This window comes from Mycteria americana, chromosome 26 (assembly GCF_035582795.1).
Source record: "Mycteria americana isolate JAX WOST 10 ecotype Jacksonville Zoo and Gardens chromosome 26, USCA_MyAme_1.0, whole genome shotgun sequence".
Taxonomy (NCBI): Eukaryota; Metazoa; Chordata; class Aves; order Ciconiiformes; family Ciconiidae; genus Mycteria; species Mycteria americana.
Window position 1 is genome coordinate 1,340,015 of NC_134390.1, and position 17,680 is coordinate 1,357,694.

The 17,680-nt window shown below is 62.3% G+C and overlaps 1 protein-coding gene across 1 annotated transcript; it reads right to left on the bottom strand.

The window, feature by feature from the left end:
* Positions 1 to 6,382: 6,382 nt before the first annotated feature.
* On the bottom strand, positions 6,383 to 14,307 carry ENDOU (endonuclease, poly(U) specific). The gene is made up of 9 exons (XM_075525523.1): positions 14,205 to 14,307; positions 10,387 to 10,521; positions 10,148 to 10,189; positions 9,294 to 9,465; positions 8,970 to 9,169; positions 8,564 to 8,677; positions 8,376 to 8,482; positions 7,844 to 7,986; positions 6,383 to 6,756 (listed from the first exon to the last, which is right to left on the bottom strand). Exons 1-9 carry the CDS (start codon positions 14,260 to 14,262, stop codon positions 6,642 to 6,644), a joined length of 1,086 nt encoding a protein of 361 aa, XP_075381638.1. The 5' UTR covers positions 14,263 to 14,307; the 3' UTR covers positions 6,383 to 6,641.
* Between the last annotated feature and the right edge of the window lie 3,373 nt (positions 14,308 to 17,680).

Consider the following 17,680-nt stretch of genomic DNA (forward strand, 5'->3'; position numbering starts at 1 on the left):
ATGTGCGGTGACTCAATATGGGTTTCTGCGAAGGATTAAGCTTGCCGGATTCAACCACGTGCCCACGAGATGCCCGAGCCGGTGTCAGCCCTGGAGGTGCCCGGAGGCTGAGGGGGACACTGGGATGTCACCCGGCCGGGAACGCATGAAGCCCTCCCCGGGCGAGGGGATGGGCACCGACAGGCAGGTGGCACCAGGACCAGCCCAGCCCTGAGGACTAACCCAAAGCTGGGGGCTCATCCTGCCTCCCACAGCCCCCCCCCCCGTGCTCTGCGTGGGGTGCTGAGCAAGCAGCCGCACGGGGCTATTGGAAGGAGATCCCCTGGGCAAGCAGCCCTCCGCAAAACCCACCTAACTCACAACTAAAAATTAAATCACCTGCAAACGAGGTTGCAACCAGCATCGAGAGAGCTGGGTGCACGCTTTTGCCCTCCAAACCCTGCTACGGGTGCCATAAGCTGCTCCCTTAACCGTACCATGCCTCAGTTTCCCCCCCAGGGCCGCCGGGATCACCGGACCCTTGCGCAGCGCCAGCACCCGGCGGGGACTCGGCTGCTTTTGTGCCGCGCCGGCTCTTTCAGGGAGCACAAAGACGGGACACGGCGGCACAGATGGACCCTTTCAGAGGGGAGCGGGCTCCTTTCTCCGTCTGCCGCCGGGCTCTGCCTTCCGTCGCAATCCCCCTTAATTGAATCCGCACTTTCATAGCTCATTACCCCCCTGATGGATTGGATTAGCCCGGGCTGCAGCCCGCCAGCCTCTGCGGGGAACAGTTGGCTGCTCAGCGTCCCCGCGGGGAGCAGAGAAAGGTACGGAGGGGGCCCAGCGGGCTCCCGGCCGTTAGCTGAAGCTCGGGGGCAACGGATGCGACCTCGGCTTGCCTCGCCAACGGCCGGACCCAGCTGCGGTCCGGCAGCGCAGGCATCCCTGCCTGCTCGCCTTGCCACAGCCGGGGCGGAGGCAGTGCCGGCGGTGGGTGCGTGGTCCTCGCCGTGCTCCCACCCCCTGCCCTGCAGGGTGTCGGGCCCCCCAGGTGAAACGCTGCGGTCTTGTTTTTTCCCCGGTGGTCTTTATTCGATCATAGGAAGAGCATCCCTGGGATGGGGGGGATGCAGGAGGGATGGGGGGACCAGCTCTGGACTGGGGCATCGACGACCTAGCCCTGCATCCCGGGTACCTTTTGGCAGCACAAGAGGAGAGGGGGCTCTGCCACCCCAAACGCGGGGCAGGACGCCGGCACGTGCCGATCCCCCCCACCGCTGCCGCCGCTCGCGTGTCCATATGGGCTAACGGACGCTGCCGCGGCGGCTCCCGGCCCCGCTCGCTCATTAACCCCTGCTCGGGGGTGGACCCCCAGCCCAGCTGTCAGCCATGCTCCGCGCCCCCTCCCCGGCTGCTGGGGGGGGGACTCTGCTCTCCCCCACCCCTTTCGTCCTCGGGATGAATCACTGTAAAAGGAGGATTTACCGTACCTAAACCCTGGCTGGCCTCCTACCCCGACCGCGGCAGGGCTCGACCCGTCTCCGCTGCATCCCGGGGTGGGCTGGGGGAGAAGGGGGATGCTGCCCCACGGTCCCTTCCAGCCGGTTGCTCTCGGAGCCCGCCCTGCAAGCGTGCGCTGGGTTGTTTTGGGTGGTTTTCTCAGTTAACTTGTGCTCAGGGCTGGGACAGAGGGCTTCCGAGCCACCTCGGAGTTTCCTATACACAGGTCAGCATCTCCCTCGCCATACAGCTGAGCATCGCAGCCGTGTGCCGAGCCGTGCCGGGGACGGGGCAGAGCGTTGGGCTCATCGGTGGGGGGCATTTCTGCCCCCCTTAAAGCGCTGAGCAAAGGGAGGTGGCCGTATCCACACTGGGCTTTTCGTAGGAGCATCCCAGCGGTGCTTCTCCGGCGGCCGGCAGCGAGGAGGGACGCTGGCCGGGGAGCAAGCTGAGGGCCGGGGCCGTACATCCAGATGGAGATCCCGTCCTGCCAGCTCAGACATCCGATCGCAGCGGATAAAAAAGTGCCCGCGGCATAAATGGTTTAGCATATTCCCCTCTGCATCCTCATCCTCTTAGCAAAAGGTATAGCCGGGCACTCCCGGCAGGCTCTCCTACCAGATGTGGCCAGAGTCCCATCGGGGCAGTTAGTGCCGTATCGTTTACGGGAGGGGATTAGAGAGTCTCCACTTAGAGTCACGGTCCCCAAGGCCTCTCAGATTAGGATATAATGCAGGAGGCTTTGCCTTATGGGGGCTCAGATGGAGCTGTAACCCTCTTCATCCTCACTTTGCAAAAGCTCTAATGGCTGGGAGCCGGTGGTGGTACCCGGGGCTGCGGCTGTCCAGAGCCCTCAGTTGTGATGCCCGGGCTGCCACGGTCCGTGCCAGGATAAATCCTGGAGGGATCTCTTCAGAAAGCTCGGCTCTTTCCAAGGGTGAGAACAGGATGAGCTGGAGCAAGGACCTGTGGCTGATAGAGCATCCCTCCACCCAGGACCCCGAATTTTCAGCATCTCTCCTTCAAAACGTGGGGGACCTCTCCTGCCTCCCTTGCTCACCTTGCCCAGGGGTAGGGGAAATGATTCGGGCGCACGCGTGCGGCTGTCCTGGGAGATGCTCGGGGTGTCCCGCCTGGCCTCCAGCAGCCTCTCCGGAGGAGCCTGGGTCTGCAAGCCCCGTGGATGCCTCCCAGCACCCCGCGTAGCCCAAAGGGAAGCCCTCCTCGCCCCGGCCTCTGCCCGCCGGCTCATCCAGGTGTGGTTCATCTTGGCCTGGCATGAACCTCGACGTAGGGAGCCCAAGCCAAGCTCCGGGGACGGACGGAGCACCGCTGCCCCTGGGCTGGCAGGGCAGGGGAGGGACGGTGCCATGGGCAGCCTTTCATTTCTCCTCCTCCCGCTTCTCTGTGCCCAGCACAGCACGGGAAAAAACACAGAAAACATGGGAAAAACACCCCGCGCGTGCTAGCGGCTCAAAATCACCCCCACGGAGCTGTGCTCGGGGTCCGGCTGTCCTAATATTGGGGTAAGGCGGGAGCATCTCCGCTGCAGGGCCAAAGCGATGCTGCCTGGAGGTTTTTGGTCCCGCTCGGCCCGGATCAGGCGAAGAAGCCCAAGCTCCGGCCCTGGTTTGCAGGCGGTTGCTACACCCACCCCTTCTGTGGGCAAGGGGGGGGCATATCTGGCCAGACAGTTTTAGGGGGAGCCAAGGGGATACCCCAACCCTCCCTCCACGCCCGAGCCTCCCCCTGAACTCAGCTGCGGCGAAGGCACCCAGGCAGCCCGCGAGCCCCGCAGAGGGAGGGCCAGCATCCCCCTCCGAAACTCCCTGATGCGGCTGCGCTCAGGTGGGGGATGCGACTTCGCCGTGTCCCCCCCCCCCCCCCCCCCGCCCCCGAGAGCGAGCGTTGTCCCCGTCAGGCACGGAGCTGGGGGGCCCTGGAGTCCCCGAGCTGGCAACAGATGGCTGGAGGCAGCTTGCTGACACCTGCCCCTCCTCTCCACCCCTCTCCTGCCCTTCCCTTTCTTCTCCACTCGTTTTGTTTGATTTCCCAACACTTCGGGTGAAGCTGGCGGGTCCCACCGTGCTGCTCCCCTTGGCCAAAGGGCTGGACGGTCCCGTCCCGGGAGCTGGACCCAAGGGAAGAAAGTTGCGGAGGGATGTGCTGGCTCTGGGGAGGACCAGGGGGTCCTTCGGATGGAGGGTAACGCTGCAGAGGATGCTGTGGTGTCTCTGCCAGCGGTGGGCAGGGAGTTTGGGGGGCAGGGAGCCCCGCCGATGGCTAGCTTTCCTCTGCTCTGCCTGGCCTGGCTGGCTGGGTATGACCTGGAGCCTCCTGGCCTTGGCAAGCTGCTGCCTTACAGCTCACAGCCAGGACTGACGCAAGCAGGGCAGCCAGCAGACCAGCAGACCCCCAGGAAAGTGCCCACCTTGTCCCTCCTTGCTCCCCCATGGCTTGCGGCAACCGGGGGGGTGGGGTGGAGGGGGGGTTCTTCTGGATGCGGACGAAGTGCAGAGCAGCTCTCCGGCATCCCCTGAGCATCTCCAAGCACTGGCCAGTCCCCCAGCGCTACACCCACCGCCACGGCAGCAACCCGGGCCAGGGCGGGTGACCGTTCTCTGCGAGGTTTTGTCTCCGTTCACCCCAGAAACGGATGCTGGAAAAGCAGCTTCCCAGCCCTGGGTGCAGGGCTGGCAGTGACCGCAGGGCACAGGGGACCCGTGGGCAGGGGACTGGCCCCGTCTGTGACGCCTGAGGGCACCAGGGTCCTTCTAGTTGGAGAGGTTTGGCGTCAAGGAGGCTGGTGGCAAGGCGGGCAGGAATGGGAGCGGGCTGGGGGATGCAGAACCAGGAGGAGGAGCTGGGTCCTGTGCCAGCGCAGTCCTGCAGCGAGCAGCAACCACCCGCTGCCTCTTGATAGCTCCGGTGAAAACCTTCCGGACGGGCTCTAGCAAGGATGAAGGCGCCTGGAGCATCCTCATCCCGCAGCCAGGCTGTGCCCTGCCCTGTGCGATCTGCCCCTCGCAATCCGCTCCGCCGTGAGAGCATCTACCTTGGCCAGGGTCCTGGGCTGCCCCGCAGCGCTTGAATCTGCAGCGTAACCCCCCCCCGGCTCCTGCAATCGGCCCCTGACGCGCCCCAGCTCTGGGGCACGGAGAGGAGTGACGTCCACGCTGCCGGGAAGGGAGCCGACAGCGGGGAGCCGACCTGCACCCATCCCGGGTCCCCCCGAACCGTCTCTTCCCCAGTTTCCCAGTGCATTTCTATAAATCAAGCTCTGGCATGCCCCCCTCCCCTGCGGCGGGGTTTGGGGGTCACCTGTGACCCCTGGCAGATGGTGCGGGGACTCCCACCCCTTCCCCAGGAACTGTTGCAGCCGGCCATCTGTCAGGCAGCTCAAATCTCCCCGGTCCTGCCTGGGAGCTGCCGCGCAGCATTTCTACCCTGGGACCCCGGCTGCTGCCTGCCCTGCCAGCACTGGGGGTGCAGGCAGGAGGAGGGGGCGGCGAGCGGCTGCTCGGAGCTGGTGGCTGTCCTGCCTGCTGCCCACCCCAACCTGGGGGGGGGGTAAGCAGGAGAGGGGGCTGAACACGGGGGTGCTGATGGGATCCCAATGCCTCAGGGGAGCTCTCGGGCAGGGCTGGCATCATCAGGCAGCGGTGGGGCTGGCAGGGGTCTTCTCCCGAGGGCGAATGGAGTTATGGTGGGTGCCATCCTGGGGATCCCACCGCCAAAGCTGTCTGTCCCGCTGCCCAAGGGGGGCTCTGGGTTTGTCCCCCAGCGTGCGGCGCTGAGAAAAGCACCTGGAGCCCTGAGCAGCCCCAGCTCTGGGTGTGGGGTTGGGGGGGGGGGGCTCTGGGGACCCATGGCCCCCAGAGAGAGCACAGCTGGGTGAGGATGGAGGATGCACCTACCGCAGACCCTAATTTCCTTGTGATGGTCCCCAGGGAGAGGCTGTCTCTAGGACAGGGACCCGGGGGCCCAGCACCTCCGCCGCCTCCTCGGTCCCCAAGTGGGGCAATTCCTCGGGGCAGGACCCACGAGCGGCTGCCGGGGCTCAGAGGTGGCGGGGCCCGAGGCTGAGCCCACTGCATCCGGAGAAGCTGGGTGCAGGGGTGGATAAAGGAAGGTAGGGGACAAGTTTTGGGTGTCACGGTGAAGGAGTACGTGGCGCAGATGGTGGCACTGACCCCGGCCAGCAGAAGCTCGCTTTGCCCAGTATCCTCCCCCCTCCAGCATCCCGCACCAGCAGACCCACGGCCATGAGGGGCTGCTCGGTGGACGCAGTGGAGATAAATGAGGATGAGGGTCCCGTCTGTTAACGTGCCCCTGTCCCCTGGGATCCCCAAAAGAGCCAGCTCCCTGCTGGGGTGACCCCCCCCCCCCCCCCCAGGCAGGCTGCAGCGCCGCTGCGAGCTGCAAGCACGACCTTGGGGCTGCGGGACCGGCTGCCTGCAGGGAATGGGGGGGGGGGGTTGCAGCCCTGCGGCCCCCCCCCATCCACTCCCCCACCCCAGGCAGGGCTCGTGGAGGGGTGGGGGGGATCATCGCCGCACGATGATCCACGTCCCTCGCTGCGCCAGCCTTACCGGGGAGCTCCGGGGCTGGAGGCTGCAGCAAGAGGGGAAGGGCGTGCAGCCCATCCTGCTACACCCCATGGGCTGGATGGGGCCCTGGCAGCACCCGGGGGTCCCAACGCCCACCCTGGGCCCGTACCTGCCCTCTCCATGGCACAGAAGTGACGGGGAGGGGAAGCCGCTGAGCGGGCAGAGGGCAGGCCGGGTGGCAAGCAGCAGCTCCGGCGCGGAGGAATCGAATACTTCTCCCTCCAGGGTCAGTATTTATTTCGCTCGGGGGTGCTACTTTCCACTGCGAGTCCCTCCCTGCCCCCTGCTCTTCTGCTGCGACTGGGGGACACGACACGCGCTGGGACCGGGGCTGCTGCAGCTGCCGCCTCCAGCCCCTCGCTGCCTCCGCGCGGGGCACGGCCACCGCCGTCCTGCCCAGCTCCCTCTGGGACCTGCGCTGGTCCTGCAGCGCAGCCCTCCGCCTCCCACAGCGGGACCAGTCCTGACCAGTGCCGCAGGCTCCTGGTGTGGGGCGGCCCAGGGCCCCAGAGCGGGGCTGCAGTTGCCCCCCCCGCCCTCTTCCCAGCCTCAGGGCGAGATCACGTAGGCGGTGGCGATGTACCCCTTGCCGTTGCCATAGGTTGACTTGGTCCAGGTGTAGGTCTGGATGCTAAGGCTGTAGCCGCCCAGGCTCAGGTGACATCTGTGGGGACACAGACTGTGTCATAGTCCTGCTCCATCCCCGAGCCCCACAGTCACATCTCCGGGGTGCTCTTGGTGTCTGCACACCCGTGCTGCTCCATCCCTGAGCCCCTCGCCCGGCAATCGCATCTCCAGGATGCTCCCAATGTCCCCACACCAGCGCTGCTCCATCCCTGAGCCCGGCAATCGCATCTCCAGGGTGCTCTCAGTGTCCCCACACCAGCACTGCTCCATCCCTGAACCCCACAGTCACATCTCCGGGGTGCTCTTGGTGTCTGCCCACCAGCGCTGCTCCATCCCCAAGCCCCTCGCCCTGCAGTTGCATCTCCGGGATGCTCTTGTTGTCTGTGCACCAGCACTGCTCCATCCCTGAACGCCACAATCACATCTCTGGGGTGCTCTTGGTGTCTGCCCACCAGCGCTGCTCCATCCCTGAGCCCCACAATCACATCTCCGGGGTGCTCTCAATGTCCCCACACCAGCACTGCTCCATCCCTGAACCCCACAATCGCATCTCTGGGGTGCTCTTGGTGTCTGCCCACCAGCGCTGCTCCATCCCTGAGCCCCTCGCCCGGCAATCGCATCTCTGGGATGCTCCCAATGTCCCCACACCAGCGCTGCTCCATCCCTGAACCCCACAATCACATCTCCGGGGTGCTCTCAGTGTCCCCACACCAGCGCTGCTCTATCCCTGAGCCCCACAATCACATCTCCGGGGTGCTCTTGGTGTCTGCCCACCAGTGCTGCTCCATCCCTGAGCCCCGAGCCCGGCAATTGCATCTCCAGGATGCTCTTGTTGTCTGTGCACCAGCGCTGCTCCATCCCTGAACCCCACAATCACATCTCCGGGGTGCTCCCAACGTCCCCACACCAGCGCTGCTCTATCCCTGAACCCCACAATCGCATCTCCGGGGTGCTCTCGGTGTCCCCACACCAGCACTGCTCCCTCCCCAGCCTTCCCTACCCGCGATGCCCCAGAGCTGTGCCGGGCTCAGGGGCCGACCCGGCTGCTGATCGGGCTCAGGAGGGCACTGCCGGCTCCCCGGCCAGAGGACAGACAGACGGCGGCAGACAGGTACGGTACTTACGCCCTGCCAGGACGCGCGATGAAGCACAACGTGTACAGGCCAAACTCGAACTCGGGGCTGCAGCCGATGAAGGCAGAGCCCACCTCCTTGTAAAAGCCGTCCCAGCTGAACTGCAGCCCCAGCACGTCGGGGTAGGTGTCCCACTAGAGAAAGGGGGTTCAAGGATCAGACCCATGGCTCCGGGTGCAGCAGGGCAGGGAATTCAAGCAGAGCTCATGTGCACGTGAAGCCAGGCATCCTCACACCCTCTCCAGGGACAGATCCAGAGCAGCTTTCAGCTGGTCTGAGGGGCTGCCAGACAGAGCCCCCCCGGTCTCTCAAATCTCCCCCTCGTGGTTTGGGAGCCCCTTTTGCCCATTGCGTCGTCTTTTCTGGACTTTCCCACCCTGCCTCCATCCCCGGGTCCACCCAGGCAGGCAGAGGGGACGTGGCAGCGTGAGCATCTCCGATGCTTCTCATTTGGGATGCGGCCGATTCGGGATGCTGCCGGCTGGTGCAGCGCTGCCGGCAACAGACCCCCGGGATCGCTTACCGGCCCGTTGAAGTTGTGGCTGAAGTAGTTGACGATGCCCCGCTTTTCAAGGAGGTAGAACCGAATCCAGTTGTGAAATCCAGACACTTTCCCTTTTTTCACCTCCCCTAAACACAAGCAAGACCCTGGGGTGAGCCCCCCAGCTTGGCGCTGCCCGGCACCTCCCGTCCCACCGGCGTGGGCTCTACCTGAGAAGACGTGCTCAAAGCCGCTGGAGTCAGGCTCGCCGTTGCTTCTGGAGTAGAGGCCGAACCACATCTCCTTCAAATCGGCGACGAACTCCTGCTCGGAGCCATAGCGGTCTGCAGGCAAGGTGGCGGGGAGAGGTGGGAGCAGTGTCCCGGGACGGGAGCACGGGGGGAGGCAGAGCCGGGGGTCCCCCCCATCCCCGATCCAGTCCTCCCCCTCGGGAACAATTCAGCTTTGCCCTGCTCGATTCTCCCACGTCCTGGCAGCCCCGGAGAGCCCGCTCCCGTGCTCCTCCAGTCTGCATCCTCCCAGGTCATCTCCCACCCAGCTGGGGCTTTCCTTTCGGATGCCCGGTGCCCAGGCACCTCTTTCCCCCTGCTCAGTCCTGCCCTGCTCCACGCTCACTTTTGTTGTGGAGGAAGGCGAAGAGTTTCTTCATGAGCTCGGTTTTCATCACCTCCTTGAGGAAGTTGTCCTGCTCCCTCAGCTCCTCCGCCGTCACGTCCTCCTCCCTGCCAGTCACCCTCTGGTAGTTGTCCAGCAGTTTAATGAAGCTTGCATAGGTGGGTTTGGAGAAGAGCTCCTCATTGACGTATTTGTAGAGCCTGGGAGAGAGCGGATCCCGCGCTCAGTGGGGAACCTCCAAAACCGGCCCCGCGCCTTGCCTAGCTGGATGGCCTCTGCCGTGGTGGCCCCTGGCCACCCCCGAGGATGCTGGCGCACACTCACGGCTGCGGGGAGCGGTCCTCCTGGTCACCTGTCTCGTCAGGGGACGCCTGGTGCTGGGGGTTAATGACGATGTCGGTTGGCCGGGCTTTGTTGTGATCCGCCTTGTAAAGCTGCTCGGAGACGTGCAGGAGGTCCTCGTCGGTGATGGCGTCCCGGACGCTGGAGAAACCCTCTGCAAGGAGAGGCAGGAGACTGGCAAGAGCGGGCAGCAGCTCCCGGGGCTGCGGATTAGCTGCCCACGGAGAAGCGAGGGTGATGCAGCACCGATGCACGGGTGTCACGATCCTGGGACACCGTGAGAGCCCGGTGCTCGGCACGGAGGGTTAAGGGGTGCAGGGGTGGCAGGGGACTCCCAACCCGCACCGACCCCACGCCCTGGGGAAAAGAGCCGGCCACAGGGCTGCAGGCACGGGAGCCTTTCGTTAAGCACTGGGCGAGCTGGGAAGCGTCAGTCCCCGTCTCCCAGGCACGACGCTGCTCTTTGCCGCGCGTGTGCTGGGATCAGCCCCCCTCTCAATCTCCCACGTTTTAGGTGCCTGGTGACCAGGGGGTGCAAACGCCAGCTTGCCCCTGCCCGCTTCGCCCAGCTCTGGCGAAGGGAGATAACGCTGCTGGTAAACAGGCAGGTGACGCCGGGGGTCTCGCCGCACCCTCTGCTCAGCGACCACACGCAGCGGCTTGGAGCGGCCGGCGACAGGGCGGCACGGGCACGTACGCGGCCAGAAACCGGCGCGACACCCCGATGCCATTGACCCCCAAGAGTCACGGGCGGCAGAGGATGGAGCTGCCCCAAAGCGCGTGGGCGAAACCAGGATGGTGGTTTATCGCCCGTGCTCCGAAGCGGAGCTACTCACCACTGGCACGGGCGTGCGCTGCCTCCTCGGCCCATTCTCCACCTGCACGGAGCCGGGGGGGGGAAGAAAAAGGAGCTGAGTGATGGAGACACGGGCTGGGGGCTGCCCGGGACCACGCACACAAATGCACGGGCAGAGACACGCTTGCAACCAACCCCTTCGCACCCCGTAGCTGGGCTCCGGCAGCCCCAGGGGCAGAGCAGCCCCTCCAAGCCTCCCCATCACCCGAGGACGCTCACCAGGTCGGCAGTGCCTGTAGTAATCCTCGCAGCAGTTGCGGTACCTCTCGCACTCGGCGTTGCAGTAACACTCATCCTCCTCGCTGTAGGGCTCCTCGCAGCGTCCCTCGCAGGAGTCGGGGGCCGTGTACAGGTCTTTGGGAGAGAGAAAGAAGAGCGTGCTCCGCAGGACGGACTGACCGCCCTGCCCCATCCAGCCCCCGACCTGCGACCGTTCCTCCTTCTGCCCACGCTCCCCTCCTGGGAGAGCCTGAAGGACCAGGCTGCTGCCCCGGAGCTGTTTGGGATCCTTTGTCAGCGTTTAGGGGTGGCATTTTGACCGGCTGAATCCTCGGGTTGCGCATCGCTACGGGTCACTCCTCTTTGGTCACGGACGTCCACCACGTGAGGGCCACTTCACACCAGGAAACGCGTTCTTGGCTCCCCACTATTAATTGCTCCTTCTGATTCACCCTTTTAACGCCAGGCTTAGCAGGAGTGCCCCAGGTCCTGCCATCTCTGGGCCGGAGGAGGAGTGCCACATTCCAGACACCCTTATTTGCAACCCGACCGTTGCTCTTTCTGCAATGCTGGGAAAACTGGAAACTCCTTCCTGAGCTATTTATACGATAAATGTGTCGTGGAGCATGTGCTTTATTACACATGGTGGCAAAGCTAAAAATAACACAGCGACTCAAGCCCTGCTTTAAATAGGACAAGTGCCACGTCTCAGATGGACGATGGACGCTTGCCATCGAGCGAAGAGGGGCCGTAGGAGACCAAGATGCTGGGTTTGTACTAAGAGACAGCCCAGAGACCGTGAGCTTAGGGAAGGTGCCTTATCCTCTGTGCTGCCCATCAGCTCCAGCCGGGAGGAACGGGACAGCAGGCAGCCCGGGCATGGCTTTCTTGTCATCCCTTTGCCCCAGCCAGGGAGGTGACCATCTCCAAGACGTGCTGAGAAGCCATGTCCCAACCAAGCTGCCAGCCTGCAAAGCGATCCCTGGGGAAAGGGTGGTGCTTTCCCTTGCAAACCTGCAATCACGCAACATCTTAAACACCTCTGGCTTGCCTGCCTTGAACTCCAGCAGGTGAAACATGCCCTCAGGGCAAATCCTGATACAGCGGCCATGAGAGTGGCCTCCAAGTGTCACGCTTGCTGGCTTCTCTCTGCGCCCGTGTTGCTTGCTCTGTTGTCTTGCATTTTACCCAAATTTACTTGTGTTTTTCAGAATCACATAATCAAGGTCCCACGCGTGCTGACGAGAGAGGAGTAACCTCTTCGCCCCACCAGCCAGTCCAACCTGGGCTGGTTGACCGTGCGGCAAGGGCACACTGCTGACTCCCTTTTGGCTTCTCGCCACCAGGTCCTTGTCTGCAAATCCACTTTATAACAAGAGAGGTGTTAGTAGGAAGGGGTTGCTTGAGATGCTCCTGGAGGCCATCTGCCCTTTGGTGCTACTTTAGTCCCAGCTTTGCTCGTACTGATGCAGGGAGAACTGGCAGGGGCTGCAGAGGGAAGGGGCACCCATGGTTTGGGTGGTGAGGGATGCTCGTGGTGTCCAGACACCCTGGTCTCACCAGTCCATGCAGCAGAGCAGCCAGGTCTGGAGCTCTGATGGGGTTGGCAGCCGAGATCCCTGTCCCCAGGACAGCATCCCTCTCGCTCCCAAAGCGGCAGTCGGGATAAGTCAGCCTGAATCACGCATCCAGGCTCATCTTCCAGGAGCGGTCTTGGGGGCATTGTGCAAGGCAGGAGCTGCCCACACATAAGTCACCGCTGAGACGTTCCCAGTCCCGGGGCACGTGCTGCCAGAGCATGTCGCAGCAAAACACCAATACTGGGGTACGCAGTGACTCAGCTGAGGCCGGGAGCCTCGCAGAATCCTCGGAGGAGCGAGCTCAGCATTGCCCCATTTCCCGCGGGGCTGGGCTGCGGGGTGCCGAGGCTTCTCCCCGCACGGGGAGCGTGAGCAGGGCGCGGGGGACAGTTGCAGGAGGGTGTTCGCTCCTCCTCACGCAGGCGTGAGCCTAAATAGCTGCAGAGCAGTTGGTCGCTCGTGACAGTCGAGTTGAGAGGGGCTGCTGGAGCTTTTGGGGAGAGAGGGGCTGCTGGGAGAGCTGGCAATGCTGCAGCCGAGGGTCGGTGGCTGGAGCAGAAGGACACGGCCAGCAGCGCTCAGCACAGCGCATCCGCACTCAGCTACTCAGTCGATATTTGGCTGGTCCAGCCAGTAGATATTTTCTGGCTGCGCAAAGCCAGACAAATATTTCTTTCTCATTTTTAGCCCTTCAGCCAGATCCATCCCTCCCTGAGCACAGCTTTTTGGACAAGAAAAAACTCATTTTCGCTTCCGCCAAAAAAATTTTGACCGAGAAAACACGAGCTATTTCCTGAGCAGCTCCATTCACCAAGGTGTGGGGAAATGTCTGAGACATGACGGAGCCCTCCCAGCGGCTCTCAGCTCAGTTTAGTACATGAACATGAATTACGGCTCGTGTCAGAGCAGCGTCCGCGAGTCCCTGGCCTGACTCAAGACCTTGCTACGCTGTGCAAACACAGACCGAAGATCAACCCTGCCTCTAAAAGGGCCCATTTGAAAGACAAACTAACTTGCAACAAAAGAGCTATTGATAGTCTGAGCTCCCCAAATATTTAGTTACATGCTCCTGGCCCCCAAAACCACATATAACCCTGGGTGCAAGCCGCCTGTGAGATAATCAGGCAAAAAATCTCCCACCGCTGTCCTGCCTAGCCAAGGATAAGCGAAGTTATTACAAGGTGGAGGTGTTACAGCTCAGACAGGTCCGTCAGGGTGATGCTCCGATAGCTCTGGTCAGCGTGCGCCAAGGACGGACCACGACACAAGCCAGCAAAGCCGCCCAGCTTCCCAGCCACGGTAAGCCCAGTTATTCCTTCAAGCAAGAATAACTTAGCACTTGCATTAAACAAGACGAGACCACGGCAAATCCTCCTGCTTTCAGGGCAACCCGACGGCTGGTTTGCAGCAGAAGCAGCTCCTCTTCTGCACTGGCCTTGCAAAACTCCTCACTGTTAATCCGGAGGGGAGTCATCTGCTTCTGAAACGTCAGATACAGCCTGCTGGCAGCGTCAGAAGTGACGCAACTCCCTTCTTGCAAGTAGATCACAGTTCACATTTTGTGCAAGAAGATGGCAATGAAGGCACTTGGTCACATGCAGGATCTTGGTCAACCGGGAGCCAAAACCTGATGCACGCAAGCCACTCCTTGTTGCAGCATCTGCCTTAAAGACAGAGCTATTCTTGAGCACCTCTCCAAGCCTGTCTCCTCTCATTACAGCCGCAGAGTTGTTGAAGGGCAAAACACCTGAGTTCATGTTGCATTTTCCATTGCATCTGACCGGCTCCTCCGCCCACCTCCAGCGGCCGCAGGGGGACTGCGGATAAGGCATTAGAAAAATATTTCCCTTTGTCCTCCCCCAGCGTGGGAGGATGGAGGAGCCAGGGGAAGGTGGGCTTGCAGGATGAAAGCAGAGCAAGATGCACCAGGAAGCAACTGGTGGACAAGGCTAAAGACCGGAGGAAGTCTCAACCCATCAAAGAGAAGGATAAGCCACCCTCATCACCAGCGAGTCCCCCAGAGCTCGAGGAAGCCCTCCAGCATGAAAACACCCCTCACCCTTTCCCCTGTGAAGCTCTGCTGGATCCAACTTCACAGGGAACGAGCTGCCCCGGCACAGCCGAGCTCCTGGCTTATGGCAGCACCCTCAGCACCGTCTGCTTTCAACCCATCGTTGGCCCCTTCCCATCAGAGGGGCTGGTTTAGCCCCTCTGCCAAAGCCAGGCTCTATTACTCACTGCCAGACACGCAGCCCAGGGCTACTCCTGCCCCGACAAGGAGGATCCAGGTCTTCATCGTCCCGTAGACGGCAGGCTGGGCGTTTCAGAGTGTCCCAGAGAGCAGGTCGGGAATGACGGTGCTCCCCGGCGCTTCCTGCTATATGTGGGTCCCCTGGGGGTGTGGAGAGGAGGGAGGAGCATGATGCCACCGAGGGCTTCACGGGAAGGCTGCACCCAAACTTTGCCAAAACTCATTATGTGCACGGCTTAATTATAGGCTGCCTGGAATGAGAGGAGGGCTGGTAAATCCAGTATCCCAGTATTGCTCCACTCCTCGCGTACATGACCCCCGGGGGTGATTGAGGAGCACGGGGAAAGCTTCTCGGTGGGGTCTTTGTCCACTCAGAGCCCAGCGGGTCCATTAGAGACGCGAGCTGGTGATCAGTGCCACGGCTTGGTCCCTCGATGTGCCACATGCTCCCGTGCAACTGGTGCTAACTGGGGGCAACTTTCTGCTCCCCAGTTAATTGGAGGTAATGATCTCTCCTTCCTCAGCTGCTGTCTCTGGAGGCCGTGCCCCCCTTATGGCACAGACCAGCCTCGGTTGAAACCTCCAGGTCCTCCAGCAGCACAAGGAAACCCTGAGACATAACCACAAGCCAGGCTTCAGCGTCCGGGCTGCTCAGGGTGTAAGTTTTGTGGGCTATCCCAGTGTGATCTCCCTCCTGGGGCAAGCCCAGAGCTGGTCTATCCCCATCCCGCTCCCCATCCATCTCCAGGGAGCCTCCATGGCCCCGGGTAACACCGAGGGGGAGCTCAGCCCGTGCCTGGTGTGGTCACCAGCCTCTTCCCTGCCCACGGCAGGGCCAGCCCAGGCTCAGTTCAGTGCATCCCAGTGGAAGATGTCCCCAGATGGTGGGCATCCAGGGTATCCAGCAGGAGACACAGCCTTCCATGCTACCACAGTCTGGGGGGGACCTGGCTCCCACTGGTTCCCAGTCCTGGAGCGTGTCGTATGTGCTGACCAGTAAACCCAAAGGCATGGGAGTGACCAGACTGGAACAGGTCAGCGCCCACCCTGCCTCCAAGGGCATCTTCACGGCCTCTGAACCGTGCCACGGCCTCCCCGTTTTCAAAGGGGCATCGCACTCATCCCCGAGCCGATCTCCATCCACATCCCTCCACTGCCCAGCTCAGCTGCTCACAGGGCTGCACTCAAAACCACAACAGGAAAATAATCCAGACCTAACTCACCATCCTTCTGGAAGCTGGTTTAAAAATTGCTATTTTCCCATTCTCCTTTGGAGAGCAGTGCACCGAGGCGAGCAGGAAAGAACCTCCTCAACCCATTTTGCTGCTGGAGGATGTTGGAGAAGTTCATCTCTTCCACGCATCTCCCCATCTCTTCCCAGCCACGGTCCCTGGAGGGCCAGCATGGTCTGACCTCAACTCATCCATAGGGAGCATGGTTGTATTGTCCACAAGCATCGCCCTTTCTTGTCTTTCCAGGAAAATAACGAAGAGACCAACAGCGCGTGTTGGTGCCGCACCTGAAGGTCCCCCACAGGCACCGCCTGGTTTCTGGCTTCTCCTCACGCAGTGACGTGGTTTCTCAGGAAGCCTCAGCACAAACCTTGCCCCATCCCCAAATGATTTATACCACCCACTCCTCCGCTTCCTCACCAGGGCACTGCGACAGACCCAGGGATGGCCCAATACCGGCTGGTCCCTTGCGGTCCGTGTTCCTCTGCTTTGGCCAGGCGTTTGCCTGATGCAGTGCCAGGAAGACTCCCCAGCCAGAGGCTCCTGGAGCTTCTCTAAACAGCCCTGGGCTCTTCTCCCGGGCTGCCTGCCACGGGGGCTGCCAGACGGCCACGCTCCCGATGCTTTCATCGCCAGAAGCAGCAGGTCCAGGACAGGGTCTCCCCACCAAGGAGGGGATCACTCCCTGTGCATCTCCACCTCGGCAGATGACAACTGACCTCCAAAAACACCACCTGAGCCAAGGGGAGGCGATTTCTAAACTCCATGAGCGGAGCAGGCAGCAGCTGCCTGCAGTTCGTCCTGCTGACTCAGCAGCATTGCAACAGCCTTACTTCCCCGGGGTGCGTTAGCTGGCACAGGAGAGCAGCGTTCGGTGTAATAAGGACCATGTTTGGCTCCTTTCTCACCTCTCAGTCATTTCCTACCCTCCGCCCTGGGCTGGTGACCCCGCTGAGCTGTCCTCCCTGAGAGCAGCCTCGTTTTTCCTGACATCTTTGTGTCACCCTGTGCTGAGGCTGCTCTTCGAGTCCCTCAACTCGCTCATGCACAAGCCAAACTTTCCCCGACTCCAGGCTGCGCCTCAAGCCCTGCTGGGGGTGAGGAGCTCACACCAGCGGGGTTGGACATGGGATGGATGGCTGCAGCCATCGTGCATCCATCTTGCTCCTCCGCGATGCCCGGGAAGAGCAGCAGCCGCAGCGCCTGGAGACGGAGCGAGTCCCGCAGCGTTCGGTGAAGGAGCTGGATGCCCACCATGGAGGAGGATGGAGGTGGAGCCCATCTCTTCTTGCAGAAGGTTGCTTTCCCAGCCTCACCGTGGAGGATGATGCCTTTTGCCTTGGGCTTAACTGGGAGTGTCAGCTCCACCAGCAAAGCTGTGGGAACGGCGTGTTTGTCCCTGTTTCTCAGCCACACCTTCCAGAAGCCGATGGCCGGGTGTGAGCGCTCCTCACCCGCCGTCCTCGCACACCCCCATGGTCCATCACATCTTGTTCCCACCCCTACCTTCCAGCAGCGCTGGACCTGCAGGCACCAAAGCCCTCCAAGCTCCTGGGGACAACCCGCCCCTCGTCGCCCAGTCTCATGGTTTGCAGGTCCAGGGACAAAAGCAGGGTCCAGGGACCCTGCTCAGGGTGCTCACCCACGAGGGGTGTGGCAGGAGGGCGGCGAGTCGAGCGCCCTGGGGCTGGCTCCACGTTGCTCTTGCATTAGAGCCGAGGAGAGGAGACCCCGGCCCCGGCCTCAGGGATGCAGGAGGGGAAGCCGGGAGTCGGGGCAGCCGCGCTTGCTCCTGTGCCCAACGGTGCCGTTAGCTCTCACCCCTTGCGTTACACCCTCGTCCAGACCATGGCTTTACCCATGGTCTTGCTCAAGGAGGCAGGCATCCGGCCTCTTATTTTTGCACGGTCCAGTATTTTCTACGAGCAGGGCTGCCCGATATTGAGCTTCATCCCCATCCTCCTCTCCGCATCCCCCCCTCCGCATCCCCCTGGACTCATTGACCTTTTCCAGAATATTTCTCCAGGTTTTCCCTCACCCTCAGGACATCATGGGGCTTCTGCAGCTCCATGGGAATTGCTGGTGGGGCTGGACCTTCATGCTTATGCTCCTAGGGAAAACACAGCTCGTGGAGGATACAGGCTTGTGGGTTGCGGAGGTGCATGGACCACGCTGAGCTCCCCAAGGGGTTGCTCTTCACGGCCTGCCCCGAGAAAACCAGACAAGGGTCA